Source organism: Augochlora pura, chromosome 9 (genome assembly GCF_028453695.1).
Source record: "Augochlora pura isolate Apur16 chromosome 9, APUR_v2.2.1, whole genome shotgun sequence".
In the NCBI taxonomy this organism is placed as follows: Eukaryota; Metazoa; Arthropoda; class Insecta; order Hymenoptera; family Halictidae; genus Augochlora; species Augochlora pura.
Genome location: NC_135780.1, coordinates 14,375,105 through 14,396,066, shown reverse-complemented (window position 1 = coordinate 14,396,066; position 20,962 = coordinate 14,375,105). Strand labels below are relative to the sequence as shown.

The 20,962-nt window shown below is 51.6% G+C and overlaps 2 protein-coding genes across 10 annotated transcripts in view; both read right to left on the bottom strand.

The window, feature by feature from the left end:
- Window positions 1–16,241, bottom strand: part of Rgl (Ral guanine nucleotide dissociation stimulator-like) — a 28,791-nt gene extending 12,550 nt beyond the window's left edge. For 2 of the 5 annotated variants that reach the window (XM_078190901.1, XM_078190900.1), the window contains exon 1: window positions 15,233–16,241. In XM_078190901.1, coding sequence (XP_078047027.1) covers window positions 15,233–15,249 — 17 coding nt within the window. In that variant the 5' untranslated portion in view covers window positions 15,250–16,241. Of the gene's footprint in view, window positions 1–3,597; window positions 4,059–15,232 lie in introns of those variants that run through there. The other 3 variants (XM_078190904.1, XM_078190903.1, XM_078190902.1) reach the window with 3 other exon arrangements.
- Window positions 16,242–16,825: 584 nt separating this feature from the next.
- Window positions 16,826–20,962, bottom strand: part of Axud1 (AXIN1 up-regulated 1) — a 28,470-nt gene continuing 24,333 nt past the window's right edge. For 4 of the 5 annotated variants that reach the window (XM_078190894.1, XM_078190898.1, XM_078190897.1 and 1 more), the window contains exon 5: window positions 16,826–20,911. In XM_078190894.1, coding sequence (XP_078047020.1) covers window positions 19,904–20,911 — 1,008 coding nt within the window. In that variant the 3' untranslated portion in view covers window positions 16,826–19,903. The remainder of the gene's footprint in view (window positions 20,912–20,962) is intronic. The other variant, XM_078190899.1, reaches the window with a different exon arrangement.

Genomic DNA, 20,962 nt, shown 5'->3' with positions numbered 1-20,962 from the left:
CGCATTTTTGCAACCCTAACCCTTCCCGACGCAACCATTGTAATCCGAATTTTGATCCGACCGCTCGAAATTTCACAGTTGACGCATATACTCGAAACGCTGTAAGAACGAGCGACGCGATCGAAACGAAATCTAATCAAAAAGCGGAAACGATCGTAGAAATTGGAGGCGGGAGAGCTCGTTAATTGGCAAAGACCGTTCGATTGTCTGGAAATCGCGAGCACAATGGGAACTCGGGTATCGAATGTCGCGCCTCGCGCATGATATCTCTGCGCTCGAGACGCGAAACCGCGCGGCCGAAACGAACGGATTATGCAACGCGCGGCGATTGTCTGGAAAGGGATCCAGTGGACCAGACTGCGGCAGGAAGTCGGCACGGTTTAAGCTGGCTGCGCGTTTCGTGCGAGCATGAATCATATCGAGGCTCGAATGCTCGAATGACTCGGCTGTTACGTTATTTTCTTATTTAACGCGCCGTCGCGTTGGTGCAAGCCTTGCGAACCGCGAGAACCTTGACGGAGTTCCGTTCAATTGTTGCCACGATTGCCGGACGTTACCCGAGCGATTTCCATTTCCCAGCGGCCGGAAAAATTCGGAAAGAATCGAATCGACGATTGTAAATTCTGGATTCTCTGTAAAACGCGCGCGGTTCCCAGATGGAAGAAACGCATCGAGACAGCATAGCCCAAGTTATCCGACAGCGACTCCCCGCCGAAGAGTGACGGCCAGACGCGATAAATGCGTAATACGAGGTCACGTCGTTGGTACGTCGTCGCGTCGCCGCGTCGCTGTGCGTCACGTTGTTCGCCGCAGGACGCGAGCAATAAAATAACAGGACGTTGGTACGTAGCATAGTCGAGAGCTTTAGAAAATATATAATAGAAAATCGGTTCCCGTAGTCGCGATCTTGTCACGGATCGAACCCCTCGACTCCCGTTACCTAATGAAACGGCGGATCGACACGGTCGTCGAAAGCGACCGCGACGACCTCCGAGGACGTTGTTTCTCGACACGATTCTGTCGAACGACTCGACGTATACGAGACATCCGTCGCCCCCTGGGTAACTCGATCGCGCGAAAACCCGTTTGAATTTCGAAAGTTTTGGGAGACGGTCTTCTTTCGCGGCAAGAAAGGGAGTCGATGATCTAGCCGCGTCGAGTCGAATTCGATTTGCGACGGATACGGTCCGATCGACCTTGGCTCGGCAAATTCCAAGGAGTCCGCGATGCTCCACCTCGCAGACGAGGGTCAAGTGTCTGTAATTATTCGAACGATTCTACGCGTTCAACGGATAAGACGTTGCTCTTCGAAGTTGAGATCGTTTTGTTGTCGAGACGCGGACCGACAACGGCGTCGATCGGGAGTCGAATCGAATCGTTCGATAGGCGAAACTGGGAAAACGTATCGACTGTAGCAGACCGGTTGAAAATTTTAGGCTTTTGCAATCGCCAGGGGACGCGAAAGCGTTCCGTCGACCGACGGAAAATGCCGTAGAACCCGATAGTGGTTCTCGATGCTACGATTAAATCGGTGAACGACGAAGCTGGAGGAGGGAGGTCCGTGGCAAACGATTTGCATACTCGATCCGGTCTCGAAAATACGGCAACCTTGGCCCGCCGTTGCTCCTTTCCCGTTTGAAAATGCGACGGAACGACGAATCCGAGGGACTCGAGCGGATCTCCAGCGATTGGTGATCGTCCGACACGCGACGCGACTACGAGGTACGAAAGTGTCAAACGGGGGTTGCGGTTGTCGCGCGTCGACCGACGAGGCCCGCTCAAAAAATTACTCCGACGCCGTTCTCCGTCGTTGGTCGACGAACCGAGACACACACACACACACACACGCGCGCGCGCGCGCGCGCCGATTGGTTCCATCTCGGACATGGGAAATCGTAGTCGTCGCGCATCCCGATTTTCCGGCAAACGCTAGAATCGCCGACACGGTTCCCGCCGATTAGGCGGCCGCGATTAGGTTGCGATGCCACCGGGATGCCGGAGTGACGCACGCTTAGTCAGAGAACTCGGTGAATCGAACGCTTACGTAGACGGTCGTGCGCCTGCAACCCGACCGCGCGCCGCTATCCCGCGTAGGTACGCGCGAACGCTGCATAATATGCCACGTGCGACACGCCCGCTCGATGACGGAACGTTCCGTTCCGTTCCGTTCCATTCACCGATGCGTTCCAGGAACTCGCTACCCGATACGCGTCCGCGTTCTCGCGTTTTACCTCGCGCATCCCGTTCCTGCGATAAAGTTCGATTCGGTGAACGATAGCGGTGAACGCGACCAGTGCACGCGTGGCGACCGTTCCTCCGAGGTGCTCGCGTTGCGACTCTCCGTTCGACGAGGAACTGTCTCTCGTTCTGCGGCGGCATAAATGCCGGATCGAATCAAATGGAAACGGTACGTTATTTAGTAATCGAGGTAATTTGCGGCCCTCGAATCTTGCTGGTCGAATAGAAGGATCTATGTATCCCGGCGTACTCCGCGCTGCAGTAGAAGCAACAACAAACTATCCCCGGGGGGTCTGCGAGAAACCATGAAACATCGTCTGTCTCGAAACACTCGCGTATCGCGTAGGAACGATAAGAAAACCGTGACCATTTCGTGCGCGAGAACCGAGCATTCCGTCCACATTCTTTTACCGTGAGTAAGAAAATCTGTGTCAAGACTGTCGGCGAACAATCGGTTTGCAGTTGGCAGAACCTGGCAAATCGCGCGACCGTTACGCTCGGTGACGACGACGACGACGACGGCGATCGAATTCGAGCAAAACGGAACACTGCTCGAGAGTGACCGTGCAATCTGGATTTTACGCAGTTGCGTCAAATCGACGTTGCGAATCGTAAACGTCGATAAGGAAATTTCGATCTCGTTACGCGTGCTAGAATTTTTGCAGCGGTCAGAGGGATTCGCTGGTTTATCGGCGAGAGGATAACGCGCGTAAATATAGAAAGATATTCGACCGACCGTTCCTCGATCCGTCCATCTTGAAAAATTAGCGAGCAAACGGTCTCTCTTTCTCGTTTACTCGAAAGACGACGAGCGAATTCGACGCGCTCGAAATCCGTCGACGTAAAAGTTCGTTCTCAAAGATAGCTGATCCCGTAATCGAAACGACGAGCGCGACTCGATGATCAACGAGTCAAGAAAGGTCCGAACGAGCATTCGATCGAACGCGTGTATTGCCAGCACCACGCTTTTCCTTTCGGTCTCTAAAGAACGTTCCAAAGATGAAACTCTGAATCGTAAGTCTGCAAGTTGGAAATTGTCTCGACCGATCGATAGGCGGTGTATTTACGCGTCCATAACTCGGGCAATTTATGCACGGAGCACGAAACGCTATAAACGTTTAACGAATCGGAAAGCCCGTATCGTTGTTGGCAGCAGTATCGAAACATTACCGAATGTTCTGGCGGGTAAATTTTGATTCGAGCCCCACCGGTTGCAAGCAACGCGGAACACGTTTACCGAGAAATCCCCAGTCTACCAACGACGATATCGTGGCAAATTGATTACGTTGCGAACGCGGATCAATACGTGCAGCCCGACCGATCTAAAATACTAAAAACCAACTCGAAAAAAAGTAAAACCTTGGAGCGAAACGAAGCTTGGCAGATCCAAAAAGATTCTGAAGGCACGACAGAATCCTGGCCAGGACTGGAACATCGACACCTGCTCTCCCGGCACTTTGAATCACGCTGGTCGATGCACAACTGCACACGGCACACGGGCAGAAGGCAGAAGGCAGAAGGCAGAAGGCACACGGCAGAAAGCAGAAGGCACACGCGGCGCGGCAAACAATGTCGTCCGAGGACTCGCGGCACAGACGGGGCGCACAGGCACAGTTTCAGGTCCAGCCGGATGATCGCAGCAGGTACACAGGTGCGCGATCCTCGTGGATCCAGCCGAAGCGCCAAAGGACGAGAAAGGGAGAATGAGAGAGAGAGAGGGAGAGAGCCGAGAGGCGAGACACGCGAGTCCTTCGAACTGTTGGTCGTGTCACCGAACCGCGCGGCTCGCCGTCCCGACAACGACTGGCTCCGCGTTCGCGTTCGCGTTCACGGCAAACTCCGACAGACGAACGCGCAATTCCGCTCGGAGCCGGCTGAATGCAATCGAACTGACCACGCTCTTACGTCCGACTGTTTCCATTCGTCTTTGTTATCAACCGCACACCGACGTAAATCCACGTTCCTGTGCGCTTTACGCCGTACGCCGTACGCCGTACGCCGTACGCCAACCACCCGGCACCGAGTGCGCTGCTCAGCTGTTCTCGGTCGTCGGAGAACGCGCCGGCATTTATTTTATTTTTCACCGACTGGTCCGAGAACTTCTCGCACCTCTTCGAACCTGGTCTACCGTAATTGCCTCGCCACGGGTCGCACGCGGGATTTTTCTTACCGGTACGGGCTTGGTATTTTTAGAACGGAACAGGACACTGCATAGAGGACTTTGAGTTTTCGCTGTACGCCGACGTATGCGAGGCAACGTACGCGCGTTCTTTGCAGCAGTTTACACAGTCGAACGCGTATGAAAGTTGACGATGAAATCTATGAATTTGGTCGAAAGTGAATACAATGAACAAGCGAAGAATGGAAATTCATTCCTCCACGATTTTTCGACCGTTGTTCGCATCAACGGTATGGTAAATGATATTTCTGCGCTTTTCAATCGATCGAGTCCCGATGCAATTTACTTGATTCCCACTCCACGGTGATTGGCACGATTCTATCGTACGTCTATTCTGTCGCGTTTCCGAGTACGATGCGCGTCGTACGATCCACGAAGTCGAGTCGAATCGCGTAACATCGTGAACGCGATCGTTGCTTTCGTCGACTAGCTAGAATCGTCGCGGCTGCGGCTGCGGCTGCGGCTGCGGCTGCGGCTACGGCTACGGCTACGGCTACGGTAACAGCTACGCGACCTCGCGTCGTCGCGCGAGCCGGGTAAAGTCGATTCATGACGTTACCATCGGCAGGAGCAGCGCGTGTAAGCGATACGCGAGCGTAGTACGATGCACGATATGAAATACACGATCGATAAACTCGATTCCTCCCGAAACACTCGATGATTCCGCGCGATTCTCGGATCGTTTCACCGATTCACTATTCCGCGTTGAAACGCGCGAGGGTCGCTCGTTTCAGACTATCGATTAGGAGGAACGTCTCGCATTCTATTTCGAGTACTCGGCGAGCGACGGGGTGCGAGCGCGAAACGTTTGTTATCCGGGTCTGTATTCGAGCATACCAACGGACGCGCCGCGCCGCGCCGCGTCGCGACGCAGACGCAAACGTGGACGTGAACGCGCAACGGCACTGCTGGACATCGTTCGCGTCGGCAATGTTTACAAGTAGAACGGAGCGAATCGTGTTACGATCGCGATGCAATAAGATGGAAGATACGCTCGTTGCGAGCTATTTTCGAATCGAACAATTTCAACGTCTTCTCGCGGTTTCGTAGAGCGCTCTCCACTCTCTGCTCCACTCGCTTTCGCGCGAAACGGAATCTTACATAATTTATAGAATCTCGAATTTCCGATGGCAAGAGGTAACCGCAGCTACGACTTTCTAGATTTTCTTCAAAGTTTCAGGTTCTTCCGGGTGTCAGAGATGATTACCTAGGATTTTCAAATTGTTCGAGGAATTTGTTAAAAATTCGTTCGTCCAGGTAACGCGAGCGGATAATGCGTCTTCCTGCGCACAGCGGTAAGGTGGCCGCGCGCGATGCGCGTTTCGTTTCGGTCACGCTTTCTACGCGAACCCTGGAAACCGCGGTCTCCCACGATCGCGCGTAATCGGGGTATTATCCGGATACGGACAACGATCTACGAAATCGTTGTGCCCGTCCATACCGGCAACACGCTCGTTCTTTTCCAACCGCGTCTACGCAACTATTCGGATATCGTTTGATTCGAATTTGAGAAATCGGTTTCGGAAAGCTGTTGAGAAATCTCGGCGATTCGGGGACCAGCGATTCAAGTTCAACGAGTTCACCGAACCTGTAATTAGTTCCGTAGACGACGGCGTTAAAAAGGGATGGAAACGCGGACAACTCGGGGGAAGAATCGTGTTGTAAACTAAAAACTCGTCCGTTTTACGACGAAAGCTTCCCTCCCTCGCGTGAGGACTGCATCCTCGAGATGTTCGCCCCGTCTCCTCTCCCTGTAGAATGTAGAATGTAGAATGTAGAATGTAGAATGGTGAAGAGACGGGGCGTAATTTCATTCCCCGTAAAGGCACCCCTCCGCCGCCCGTCCCGAGCTGCCGAGTCATCGAATTCGGTCGACTCCGAGAGCCGCGACACCGTGCTCTCGAGGGTGGCAGAGCCCGCGCGCGGTAGGGTTGCTCGAGTACAACGTTCCACTCCTCGTCAGGCCAGAGCGTGGAATCGCGCGTCCAAGCGGATTTATAGAGAAACCTAACCGCGGTGTCGTCCTATCCGTCGCGTCGATGCCATCCTCCCATCGAATAAACCTGCTCGAACGCGAAACCACTCGATGCGAGAGTTTGCACCTTTGGAGGAGAGCGTCGACCTTCTCTGGAAAACTCGAACTTCCAGACGGTCGTAGTCTTGTCCCAGTCGCGTTAACAAGGCTCCAAAAATACGTATACTCGAAAATATGTTGCAGCAATTTTCCATTTTATCTTACGGGGAACGCGAGTTACAATTTATCTCGCAAGAAATAGCGATTGTCGGTTGCGAGAGTCTCTCCTTCAATTTAGTCTGCTCGAAGTACGGTAGTTTTACGGTAGTTTTAGTGGGTGACGAGATTTTTCGAACCAGAGGAGAGTACATATTGGCCGAATATCAACGACGATGTTGCCGAGCGTTCGAGAATTCGTGGCACGAACGACTATGTATAATATCGCTGGTTAATCGAGCCACGTCGGTTACCGGAATCGCGGCAACCGACGCGTCGCGATAAACGCAATCGTGACGTCGGAGACGCGAATGTGACGCGACCGACTGGGTACCGAGTACGTCATTCGCGTCGCAGCTCGCAACTCGCAACCGTATCTTCGAGCCACGAGCACGTTTGCTGCACTACCGACCGAGTTGCTGCCGATCGATTCATGGCCAGAGAGAACCCATGAATGAAGATAAGCCCGAGACTTCTGATTCAAGAACTCCTCGGTCTTATCTTATCCCGAAGCCGATTCGCTTTGCGTTTCGCATTTGCACTCGCTATTCCGATCGAACAAATTTTATAACGAAGGCGTACGCTGTCGTCGTCACTCCTGATTCCAGATTCGTTCGGAACCATAATTCCGCAGAACTTTGTCCAGTATCCATTTGGGTTCGATAACTAAAGCGCGTTCTGGAATTTATAGTAATATGCGAGAACTGTTTGCAATGGGAAATACGTAAAATGCGAACGACACGATCCGTAGAAATATCCGTAACATGGAACGTCGCGTCTCGATAAGATGGTCGAGAGTCTCGCCTCTGTAACCGATAGAGGCCAGCAAAGAACCCGATAGCCCGATATAGAAAATAATCGGGTCATGTTCTCTTTTGTACGCCGAGATAGGGCCGTCCCAAAACCTCGCGCTGCCTACGGCCACGGACCAAACCCCCCAATAATACGATATACCGGATACGGAAAGGCGAGATTAAAATGTCTTCTTTGCCTATCGATCCAACGTCGAACGTTTTTAACGTCGTTTCGTGCGATCGTTCGTGTCAGAAATTCGTGAAATACGCGTTCCACTCGTTAACAATGGACGCTCGTATTTTACTAACGAAACGTAACGGTGCCGATTGAAACGGCGAAACAAAAGCGAGTGCAGAATAGCGCGAAGGGCAGCACACGATGAGATACTATAAGAGTCGCGATAATTCGATAATGAGGAGAGCAGAGAATCTCGATCGTCTCGACTATTAGGTCATCTCGCGAACATCCGGATATCCGAGAAATCTCCATCCGCGTATCCCGCAGCGTATCCTGCTCGAGAAGCCGGGCCGCGCGCGATCGATAGCGCCGCGTCGCCGATGCTCGGATATTTCCGACAGAATTTAAAGTCGCCCCCCCGAGGGCGAGGCTGTAGAAACACACGGGTGAAAGGTGTTTGAACCCGAATATCGCCGAGGGTACATTCGAGGCCCGTTTCCGCGACCAGTTTCTCCCTTTTTCGTTGGTCCCAGGAGGAAAGCGAGGAGACCACGGTACGCCGAGTTATCGATTTTACGTCGGGCCGCTGCGCGCTGCGCGCAGCTCGCCGCTTGCCGCCGAGCAATCTCTCGCGAGATACGGTGCACCGAGACTGACGCGAGTGGTCGGTCCGGCAACGAGTATGTACCGAGCAGAACGGAGGAAAACGGAAGGGAACGGTGGCGAGAACGCAGCGGAGTAAAGCGGGCTAACAAGATTTACTGTACCGATCCTCGCGTAGAAGGATCGAGCGGCGTGGCAACGCGTCGTCGAGTACGCGAAACGTAAACGGTGCGAGTGTCGCACGGCGAGTCCTCGAATCTTTGATCGCGGCCAACATTTTCTGTCCGCTAGGGCGTTCGACAAACGACTTTCGGTCGCGGAATATTGGAATATTGGAATATTGGAATATTGGAACGAACAAGTTGTCTTTAGGTTCGGTCGATCGATCCTTGTACGGTTCTTACGAAACACCCTGGTATGGGACTATCGGTGTATGTACTTGGAACGGATCGCTTTACGTTTGCTCCGTCGGCCTTCGCGTGCAGCTTTCACCGGAATACCGATACATTTTATTGCTCATTTTAGGCGCGCAACCTTCCCGTTAGTTATCCATTCTTATATATCGTTTTGCAAACAGCTGCGAAGATGGCAAACGTTTGATAGCGAGATCGCTGCCGTACCGCTCGGCACGCTCAATTCCCCGTATCGCGTTTATGTTCTCGTTAACGTCCCAGGTTATTATAGAAAGATGGAGCCGCGGGCGACGAGGGTCCAGTATCCAGACGCGATTATATCATTGTCGACGCGGTGTCGTCGCTCGCGAAAGGTTTTCGCCACTTTCACGCGAGAACGAGCGTCTACGGTGCGCAGCCTACGGTCTACGATATGCGGCGAGAGGCCGTTGGGCCAGTGGTAGTCAACGCGTCGTCTTATCCGCTGGGATTATCCGAATCGGAAACGTTTATTTTTCGGTAACGATCAGCAGCGAATCAAAGTTCGATCGTGGGAGGCTGTGCTTGGCCGGATCGGATCGTGCAGCTATCTTTCCAACGTTCTCGACGTCGTTGCAAGATCGATGAATTCTCGGCGCGATTCTCGTTTTTTGTTGGCGAAATCACGCGAATTTGCCCGAGGAATTGCAACCAGGCACGGGAACCTTGACGAGAGATTCTGACGTCGCTTGTCTCGCGTCGCGTGGGTGTCGCGGCGAGTCGCCAGTCGCCAGTCGCCGGTCGCCGGTCGCCGGTCGCCGGTCGTGAGTCACGGAGTGTTTGCAGAGAGCCGCGTGGGTCCCACGCGTAACCCAGAACGCACAGTTTTCACGGGGCAGAGGCACTGAATCCGCGTGACCCGGCTCGCTCGACTCGAAATAATTACACGACAGATTTCTTCGACTCGGACGAAAACAAGATTTTTTCATTTATTACACGCGTTTTAGCAGCCGCTTCTGTAACTCGGACATATTCGATCGGTTGCTAGAATATTTGAATTGGGGCAAGTATTCGGTAGATTGGGACGAAGTCTTTGGGAAGGGTTTGAAAGCTTGTGAAATCTGAACGCGCTATCTGCGTGTAGCGTATAGCGTGAACGTTCGATCTCAGGGTTAATTGGTATACCTGGGAAGGAGGCACGACTGTCCGTTCGAACCAGGTGCGTTTCGTATCTCGAATCTCGAGTCTCGAGTCTCGAGTCTCGATCGGAAGAGTGCAGACGAAAAAGAACGACCGTGTTTACGCCGACGGTAAAAAGGGATCCTCGTGGAAGCGATATCGCGACGATCAAGACCAAATCGGTCGAAAGAGTTGGCCGATTCGAGTCGATCGAGTCCGTGACGGTCAAATCGAGTGTCAACTTCGGCGCGAGCGAGAACGAAGCCGAGATCGAGACCGAGTACGAGAACGAGAACGAAAACGAGAACGCGTTGCGCTACAAATTACTCTTATTTCTCCATTTCGATCGCGCCCGAATCGAGAACGCTCGCGGTTTCGAATAAACAAACAATTTTGTCCCACAAAGCTCGCACAGCGTATGGCATTGACTCCGTTATTAGCTGACTCATAAATAATGTCGGTCGCTCGAACGAGCTCGATAAAGAAGAAATATACGCTGCTCCTGGTGACTCAACCCGTTAATTGCTCGAACCGAAAAAGAGTACTCCGAACCCAGATAATTGCGGGAAAGAACATTGACGTCGACGGTGCTGTGCACCGACGCGTCGCAACGGCTCGACTCGTCGCTGAACTCGATCGTGCATATCCCGTAGTTTCACTTGGATGGAACTTGATGTCGATCCACGATAGATTCGGCGCACTCTTTTTCCATTCGACGGCTGAAATATTGCGATTTATACTTTGTTCAAATGGCGGAATCAATTTCGATTAATCGAAAGTTGGTTCGACGTTCCTCCGTTGTCGATTTAAATTCCGTAACCTTGGTCGCGACGAGAAGATTCTCGAGCGTCCTTCGACGGTACTGAAAATCGTGTTAAACGCTTTAAGTGGATCTAATATCCGAATCCCGGTCGCGAGCTAAGATCCTCGGGCAGACGCGCGCCGTGCCAATCGGAAAACAATCGTCGACGAGAAACGTTATAAATTGCCACTTGAAAAGTCCGACTCTCCGAAGCAACGCTCGAATCGATGCGCGCACCTCTTCCACCCAGGCGTTCGGGTCTCCGAACGGGCAATTAATGCGCGACGCGTTAAACGTTTTTCCACGGTAGGTCGAAGGGATCAGATTTTCGATGGCCAGCAACTGTCTGCCATCGCCAATCAAAATCGATCCAACGAAAGTCGCGTGGCTCGGGAATTCGACCAGAGTGCGCGAATAATTCGCGCGTTTCAAGCGTCTAAAATGCGTTTGCCCCGCGAGCGAAAGTGCATTTTTAAGGTCATTGAAGCGACGCCGATTCACAGGCGCGCGCGTTCTTCCGCCGCGACCGCCGAACCTCTTCGCAGTCTGTTCCAATATTGACACTGCGAACGTGCGCCGGCAAAGGAAGCAAACGAAGAAAAAGAAGAGAAAGAGACGCGTTGCTCCAGTTACACCACGCGCTTCGCACGAATCGATCTTCTCACGAGTCGGTTCGATCGTGAGAAAGGCGGATGTCCATTCAGAACGCGCTACGAAACGAGAGGAATCTCTCCCTCCGTCTCACCCTCTCTCTCTCTCTCTCTCTCTCTCTCTCTCTCTCTCTTCGCGTCTCCGTTTCCCGCGGCTCTACTCGTTACGGCGCGAGCCGTGAAAGTATGTATATGGACAACAGCTCGCGTTTCCGATTTTCTCGAATCGCGTGCTAATTCTCGATGCGCGTGCACCTACACGACGAATCGTTCGCCCTTCGACTCGATAAACACCTAAATAAACGATCGATGAATAGCTGCGCGACGATAGGACTTTGGGATACTTTTTCGACGACTTTCAGCCCCTGCGGCAATCGATGTTTGCGAACGAGGGTTGACGCCGAAAATTGAAAGTTGCGACAACTTGAGAACGCTGGCAGCTAGATTTTGTGTAACTCGAGTCGCGCAACTGGAAGGCTGGAAGGCTGGAAGGCTGGAAGGCTGGAAGGCTGGAAGGCTGCAAGGCAGGAAGGCTGGAAGTAACAGTACACGTGGCCCGTGGCATTGGTACGGGTAGCATCCGTCGAGTGCAACGGATCGACTCGTTCAACGTTCGAGTTTTTTGCGGCGAGTCCTCCTTTGTTCTTTCGAGCGGACAAGCTTTCGAGGACCACCGAACGAATGCGTTTTCTTTCTCGACGTAGCCAGGAACCGAGGTGAAGAACCTCGAAAAAGGAAATTTCTACGGACTAGCAAAGAATTTGCGCAGGCTCGTTAGCGCCGAGCTCAATTTCCAGGGCAGTTCGAGGAGCGCTTTGGCTAGCTTAAACCGTCCCAACGACCTGTTCGCGGAAGCTAGGAAATTCAAAAGTCGATTCGCAACTCTTCCCGACTTTATTCGAGCTCCCCGAAATTCAAGATTTCGTTTGCTAGCCTTCGTCGGCTAGCCGAGCAAACCGGGACACCTGAGCAACTGTTTGCCTCGGCAACCCAGGCAGCTGCGAACCGAATCACTCTCGACGACTCGGAGACAGCGGATCGAAACTTAGAGCGCATTCTGGGTTTCGAGGGTGTTCGAAGCGATCTGGTTTCGGAGGAGAGCTCTCTTTCTATAATAGAAAGGAGCGACCCGTCCGCGCTCGCGTTCGCGTTCGCGTTCGCGCTAGGGTTAGCGAAGCTCGGCACTTCTTTCTCGCCTCCTGCATTCCGCGACGCGCCTCGTTAGACTTGACACGTATTACTTTGCATTCTCATAAGCGTTGTACCAGCGTGGCGTGGCGTGGCGCGGCGTGGCGCGGCGTCCTGCCTTTCTCGCAACGCTGCTAACGCGCGAGATATCGCCGCGGAATCGGGATCTCGGTGCGGTCAACGCGATCGAGGAGTTTCCAATCGAGGAAAAAACTTTCCAGACGGCTCTCGGACAGCCAGGAGAAAGATAAACGATCGGACGGGTTGTCCGCGGCGTTCCGCGAAAAACACGCGATCGCCGTCGACTTTCCGCGTTTTGTATCCCAAACGCGGGAAATTTGCGATTACCGCGACGCAACGAGTACTTTCGACTCTGAAATCGTAACCATCTGTAGAAAATGGCGGACGGTGCCGAACGATGTCGCGAGGATAGCACAGCTATAGGTATGTATATAGGTACGAATGGGCGCAGGTGGGGATGCTGCAGTCTTTTTCAACGCGTTTCATGAAATCTCGGTCTGCCTCGCGAGGATGAATGTACCCGCGTAGGCACCGTTCAAAGAACTTTCGAACGACCTTAAGACGTCCCTGAACGCTTTCACTTTAGGCTAAGTATATCTACAAGGTCCAGAAGACGGTGTTCGCGGCGGTCTACGTCGCATGTCGTGTATTCGAACAGAGGACGGAGCGGACCCCCGGCACATTCTCCGACGAAAATCGTTTGGAAATGATCCGACCGACCGACCGACCGATCGGTCGATCGATATCCGACGCGAACAGAGTCGGTCCCCTGGCAGCAGGCATAGCTCCGCGTTCGCGGCTTTCATCGACCCGCGCGCGCGACTCGTCGAACGCGCGAGTCCCATCGAACAACCGGGCTCTCTGTCCTGCTTGCTTTTACGCTTCCACGATCTCGGAAGCTTCCGTATTCCACGTTCCGAAAGATCGAGAATGCGGGCCGCGGTTCGCAGCTTTTACGGGTGCTTTCCTAAGGATTCTTGCTCGGCGTCGCACGCGTTCAACGAATACAATGGCATGGTAATGGAATTATTGGCGTATCGGGTACATTGGCCGCGAGTTCGCAGCAATTTCAAGCACGTACACGCGCGTTGCCCCGCGCGGTCGTTCTAACCGAAAATTCTATATTCCGCTCTCGTCCGATTTCGTCCTGCCTCGTACTCGCGCGGTTCTCTTGCGAAATCGAGTTTCGCAAGCGCGACGATCGAGCAAGAAATATCATCGGACCGAGAAATTACTTTTACTCCGTGCGGATGAGTCGGTGTCCGGCGCGGGGGTCACGATAACCATGTGACCGAGACCAACGCGGTCTCGGAAATCGTCCGGACTCGATGAGCACACCTCTGTGCTTTCATCGCCAGCTTTTTCTCGATAACGTTAAAAACGGTTCGGTAGCGTCTATAGGGGTACCGTTAAACCGTGCGCGCTGACTCGAATTCTTTGAAATCCAAACTTCCGGTGCACATTTGTAATCCAACGATCGGGAAAGAAACGCAAGGGTTCTGGCCTAGTTCTGCCTTCGCGGCTTTAGCAATGGGAAAATCTTGGAAACATTTTGTATCGAACGGGTCGAAGTTTGCTCGGCGCAGAATCGAGATCTTTTCTGCCAATTGAACTATCTGTGCTCGAAAACGTATCGCGAGCTAAAAAGCGACAGAGGATGTAGCGATTTAACCGTCTGGTTAAAAGTAACGAATTTAAGCACAACATTCGTGCTCGGAATGCCGCACATGGATCGATTAGTCATCGTTGGTAGCGATCGCCGAAAGGTCGAAACTCGTTATGTACAAGGTGAATCGATATCGATCCACTCCGACGTCTCGCCGATGAATCCTGCTCGCAAACCTGCTCGATTTAAAAGGACGAAACGAAAAGGACTAGCTTCGACGCGAAAAGAAAATGTCTACCCAGATGGCACGCGCGTAACGGCTCGACGATCGTTTCGAACCAGTTTCGAAAGAACGGCTGTTCGACGCTGACGCATTGCCATCAAATAAACAAAAACGAAACGCGTAAAATTACGAGGAAAACGTTGCGCCTTATGAATAAACGATAACTTGTCTTGAGACAGGTAAAGCAACACCGGGCATCCGCTAACTAACGAGAAATTTTTCACCGGAACGTGTTCAAAAATTCACCGGTGTTCAGAATTTTCACGATAGGTTTCCTTTAAAGTTTAGGAGGTCTAAAGGTATATCCACATTTCTCAATTACATAGAAACAAACGTATGCGATAACGTTTGGAACGAAACAAAAAGACTGAACTAAACGATAAAAATGCAGACGAGGGAATGTTAAGAACCGAAAATTAATCGAGACTGCGAATTCGCGGACTTCTATGGTACGTATGCACGTATTCATTGTAAGAGAAAACAGACGTCCAAGTTCTATAAATCGGATTAACTTTTCCCAACCGCTCCAAGTTTCTGCAAGGATTCGCAATCTTCTAACAAAATATTTCTACTCCAAAACCAAATCCTACCACGAATTGCTACCAGAGAGACTGGTTGGTGCGCGAGGACGTTGCATCAGAGAAAGAGCTTTCAAATCAACGATAATTTCCGCACGGCGCACCGTGCTGTCAACCTGCGAAAGCCTCGTTGCCCGTCGCTGAACCTAGCTCCGCGATATAGTGTGCGTGGCTGTACAAGTAGAAAGGAGAGGGGAGAGAGAAAGAGAGAGAGGGGGTAGAGAGACAGGCAGAGAGAAAGAGAGAGAGAGAGAGAGAGAGAGAGACGGGTAGGTGCCCAAGAGGAACGAAAGAAGATGGAGCAATAAAAAAGAGAAAGGTATGATAATTACCAAGGAGTCGTCCCCATTGTCAGCGCTCATAGCCCACCGCTAGCGCGAGGGAATTCGAGATCGTCGTCGTGGTGGTCGTCGTCCTCGGTCCTCTTTGCCGCCCTTCCGGTAATAGAACCTTGGGCTCATCATTCTGCGGTGTATCCTAAATCCGCAGGGCACTCGAAGGACTCGTTAACAGACACCTGTGGCACCGCTTCGCACCTGTCATCTGGCATTGCAGCGACGACGCGGTTGGTACGGATCCCGAACTCGATCCCGATCGCGATTCCGACGCGAACAACGAACGTTGAACGCGAGCGGACGAGGACGGAGAAGCTAGGAAGGACGATGGATGGAAGAAGAAAGACGGGGCGGGAGAGAAAGAGGGAGCTACTGTGTACGGATAGAGAGAACAAGACACCGACACGCGAAACGTACGAAACGTCAACGACACCAGCACGCCGTCGCGTCGCGTGGCCACCCAACGCTCGTTCTCGTTTTCACGAAACGCGTTCCCCGGTCCTCGTCGCCGATCTCGACTTTTCATTCGCGAACACGCGCCCTGCAGCACTCGGCGCGTCGTTCGAGCCCACCGCGTTCCATTCGTCTTCTCTCACTGATTCGTCGAGAACACGGGCCGACTCCAATTTCGATCGACGAACCGAACTAACCTCCGCACAGGCTCGCGAACAGCCGTCAACTTCCAGCGGCACGCCACTCTACACCACTCGACGACTCGACGCAACGGCTCGGCTTGCTGTTCTCGCTAATGCCATTCCCTTCCACAGCGTACGTTCTCCCACTCCTCCTCGATCCTCGAACAAGCTAACGCAGGGACGCAACGCGCGACACCGACACGTTTATGCTCGAATTATTTTATGCGTACGCGACGCTGCGATCACGTTATCGGTTCCTGAAGCGGTCGCCTCTTTGACGGACACCGAGTGACGCGGAAATCGAAGAATCGTTGACGGAGCTGTTACGGGCACGACGTTCCCGCTGCTTGCCGACGGTCCGCCATCTTGCCGATGAAAGACGCGCAATGCGCAACTCCAACGAAGCGCAACCGAATTCGAACTACTTTGGAACAGAGTTTTCTACGGTTGCCGGGAAACGTGCGCGCGATATTTGCGACAGGTAGGCCAGTCTGGTTTTCAGCAGAGAATACAGAGATCGGGGATATCGAAGCTCGTTAATTGCGCGTTGCTCCGATTCCATGGGACTTTGAATAACGTCGTGCGAGATAATTGCTGCGAGGAAAATGTTTCTGCGGAAGTTGCTTCCGGTTGGCGAACGCGTGCAAGTAACTGCAAACAGGGCGATTAACAACGATTGGATCGAATTAAGGGTTCGGGAATAACAATGCCGATCCCGATCAATCTTCTCTTTTCCTCGACGTTTATGAAACGAAGATTACTTCAGAAACGGTCCGACCGTGCAACATCGAAGGACAACTTTCTCGCTTCTCGTTCCTAGCGCAATGAGAAAATAGCGAACACGGACGACGCGTGGTTTGCAAAGGAGAAGGGTGGGTGTGATACAATAAATACGTAAACGAGACGCACGCACGCACACGCACAATGAGACAACACGTTACACGACAGACGAAAAGACTTTTTCACAACATTTAATAAAACGCTATCAACTATGTATGCCTTTTTTTACTCAAATACTCTAAAAGTTACTTACATACGGTGTAGGTTTATATGTATACATTTTAATGTCGGTTACGGAGGTGTCTCGCATCCCTCGCAACGCGTCAACGAGGATTTCTATCCGTTGATTGAATTGTATATCTACGCATGATCCCCCCCCCCCCCCCTCTCTCTCTCTCTCTCTCTTTTTCTCTTTCTCTCTGCCACCCACAAGTCTTACACTCGCACACAACGCGCACGCACTCATCCACTCGCACTCGATCCCTCGTTTCTTCTATTTTCGAACGTGAGATAGTCTCGTTAGCATTGTACACTGACAACAAACGTAACGATTTAGGCACCAATCAGCGACGATGAACACAGTGTAGAACCACGGAAATAGAAGAGCGACAAAGGTGCTCGGGAGCTGACACGTCCAGTAAATTATGTATAAAGTTCGCTTTTTCTTTTTTTTTGTTTCATTTAATACTATCGTCGTTTATCATCGTAGTTATCCCTTAACGTGTAATAATTCAGTTAATCGTAGGGTATTTAGCGATCGACGTCCCGGGATGCTAAACGGGTCTGGGTTAGGTCTGTGTCTGAAAATCTACGAGGGCTGGATTAACGAAGGGGGTTGATGATGGTGGTGGTGGTGGTTCGGTGCAAAATGATCGTCCGCGTAAGGCAACTTCTGTGCCTTCAGACTTCGTTCGTCGGTTCCTCTTCTCTCGAAATAAAAAAAGTTTGCGCACTGGTTTCTCTTCTACCTATTTTTTGGCTTTCCTTCTTTTATAATTATCTTTGTCTTGCTTCGTCTCGATTCGATTACATGTACAATATTCCGTTTGACGCGCGAGGTGTCAGAACCGTTGACGACGCGTCGCTGGAGCGAAAAACAAACGACGTCCAGTGCGGTCAACGGTTGACTTTGGTATTTTTTAACCCTTTCGCTACGGGCGGGTTCTCCGCCGCGGTACTTCTGCTGAACGGAGCGCCGCGACATCACTGCACGCTACGCAACGCCGATCGTCAGCGAGAATGCCGCGGCGGAGAACCCATGCTGCTGAGACTGATTGCCGAGGTACATCGATTGTTAAGCAGTTTGTTTATTCAGTTGTTAGCAGTAAATGATGCAAAAAACATTATCAGTGTATGCCCAGAGTCAGAAACTTGCGTAAAACGGTTGGACGCAATAGATCATTGGCATCTGGCGGAGAGCCACTAAAGTGGCCCGTAGTACCTCAGTGACATCTTGCGCGGAGCCACTATAGTGGTCCGTAGTACCACAGTGACATCTTATGAAAAGCCACTATAGTGGCCCGTAGTAGCGAAAGGGTTAAATTAGAGTTTGCGACCTTTGACGTGTCCACGGATGAACAACGTATAGATTGGTACTACTCGTATATTCTCTCTGTATAAAAGTGTATACAAGTGAAAACAATAAATAGTTTATACAATGAAATTTCAAAATTGCTCGCGGGGTAATCGCCGTTGCGCGAAACTTGGTGTCGCAGGGCTGCACAAAATGACAATTCGGTGACGAGATTGTGTTCGTGGGCTTCCGATCAGGAGGGCATGGGTATGTACGACTAAAAAACATGGATCGCAATGGGGCTGAAAGAAAGTGATAATTGAAGAAAGAGCGAGAACGTTGATATACGGAACAGTGGCGGCAAATAACACCGTTTGCAGCGGAAATTGATAATAATTGGTAAAACTGTAGGTACGCCATGGTATATGGTTGTACAAAACATCGAAGAAAATAGTTTGACCTCGAGCAAATTAAAGTATGCGGGCGACGAGTTAATGAGCACCGAAAAAAATTGAACAATCTGTATTTTGTAGACAGCGTGCGCTTGCTTATGCTAATCAATCATCCTCTAAGATTGCAAAGGTGTGTGGTTGTGTGTGTATTTCTGGACGAGTGTCATGTAGTGTTGTGCATTAATTGTGTACTTAATTAGAACACGAGGAAAAATTCTATTCTCTATTGCCCATCATCAGCAATCATCGTCGATTGAAAAATCTCTCAAACTCGACACCCTACACACTGGCATAAAAAAGTCCCATAACGTATTTTCCTTAACCTACTTTGTCTGTCATCTGGCAAAACTGCATTTCGTTTTTTATATGCACAAGTATCACAATCGCTCACAGATCTCGTGTTACAAATGTGTTTCCGTGTGTACCTGATCGCCCCCCCCCCCCTCCTATATCTCTCTCTGTCTCTTCTACAAGCGGTGCATCTGCAAAGCGAAACACGCCATCGCCCCACTGATACGTGTTCCTCGTTATGTTACATTCCTCTGTTTTGTATATTTTATTTGTCCGAGTTTTTGCACGATTCTCCCATTTTAAAAAGGTGCTGCGCGCGTGACCCGCAATCCTACTATTAAAGTATTAAAGATAAGGTTTCTTATAAACTGCAATCTAAGCTGATCCCATGTTGTTTCTTGGTCACAACCTCGTTGAATTCGCGTCAACACCGGTCACGCAGGACCCAATCAGAAATTGATTTCTGTTACAGACGGAGATTTCCGACGAAGACCTTTGCACTTGGCAATTTTCGTTTGTTTCACAAATCGAGCCTCTTCCACTTGTCCGCAAACACCCGATTGGTTCGACCAAACAACAATTATTCTAGAACGGGACAAGGGCGCCGAGCTCTGTCTCAGCCGATTTCCATCCCGGGCGGACGCACGCGTAGCCGCATCAATTTTTCTAACAACAGTATCCACGGGACTGGTCGTGCAATAATCAACCGCGGTGGTGGTTCCCGAACAGAGCAACCGCGTGCCAATCCGATTCGGCAACCACCGAAACAATTTCTACTTCGGATTTACCTAACGACGAAAGTCGGAAACTGATCGCACCAGAGTACTTCTCTCTTTTCTCTCTCTCCCTCCCTCCCTCCCTCTCTCTCTCTCTCTCTCGTCTTCCGATTCCCCGTACGAGCGAGACGTTTCAACGAGATTCAAAGCTCGTGGCAACAACGCGTTTCGTCAAAAAACAACGCGGAGGATCGTTCTCGTACAATCGCGTTTGTACAATTTTAAGCCGACACGGTCTCGACCATCGACTTTTTAATGATCTCCCCAAAGTTCTCGTCGCACTCGTCCACCACCTCGGACTGCTGCGCGTTGTCTTGACTCTTCTCCGCCTCGACCTTTGGCCCGTTTCCGTGATAAGTAGCGTGCGCCGGTGGTTCCATTTCACCGTAGTACGAGTATCTGCCGGACAGCAGCTCGGAGAACGGTTCCAGTTTGCCCATCTGTTGCAATGCCGCGTGCGGTTGGACCGAGTTCAGGTTCGTGTATTGGGACCCGGTGGTCTCGTCCTGCGCGAACGTAGCCTCGTACGCGGACGCGTGCTGACCCGGATGAACCTGGCAATTCTCCTGTAGCGTGGCCGCTGCAGCCGCTACCGCCGCATCCTGTCCGTAAGACGCGTAATGCGAGAACCCGGGTGTGCTTGGGACCGCTTGAAACTGCGGCTGGAATTGCACCCTAGACGTGGAAGGAAGGTTAGCGTAAGGTTGGTAATCCTGATAAACGGGCTGCTGAAAGTTTACACCGGCACCGGATTGCCCCGAGAACGTTTGAAACGCTTGACTAAACTCAGGATGAAGTTTCCTTTGAGGTCCCTGCGTACCATCGACAGTGTCCTCGCTAGGATAACAATCGTCTCTAATCGCGTACAGATCCAGACTATCCTCTCTGGCGCCAGGTACGTCCGGCTGACAATTTGGCCCACCGTCTCCGGCATCGTGATTCTCGTAATGCAGCGTCGTGAAACCGCCACCGGTCAAACACGACTCTGTATTTCTATTCTCCATCACGGACCCCAAATTGATCTCCCTCAAGGGGCTTCTACCATTCTGATTGTCGGAAGCGTCGTGATCCGTACCGTCCTCTTCTTCCCGTTGCTTCTTCTCGAGCTCCAGCCGCATCAGCGTGTGAATGAAATGCGTCCGGACACGTACTGGATTAAATTCGATGCGGCCCGAGTTGTTCGCGCAGCCATCGCGAGTGCACCCGCACGGAAACCCGGCTCGATCTACCTGTTACATAGAGACGCGCGCACGCGCAAATCCATGAGTCAGCTTTCATCA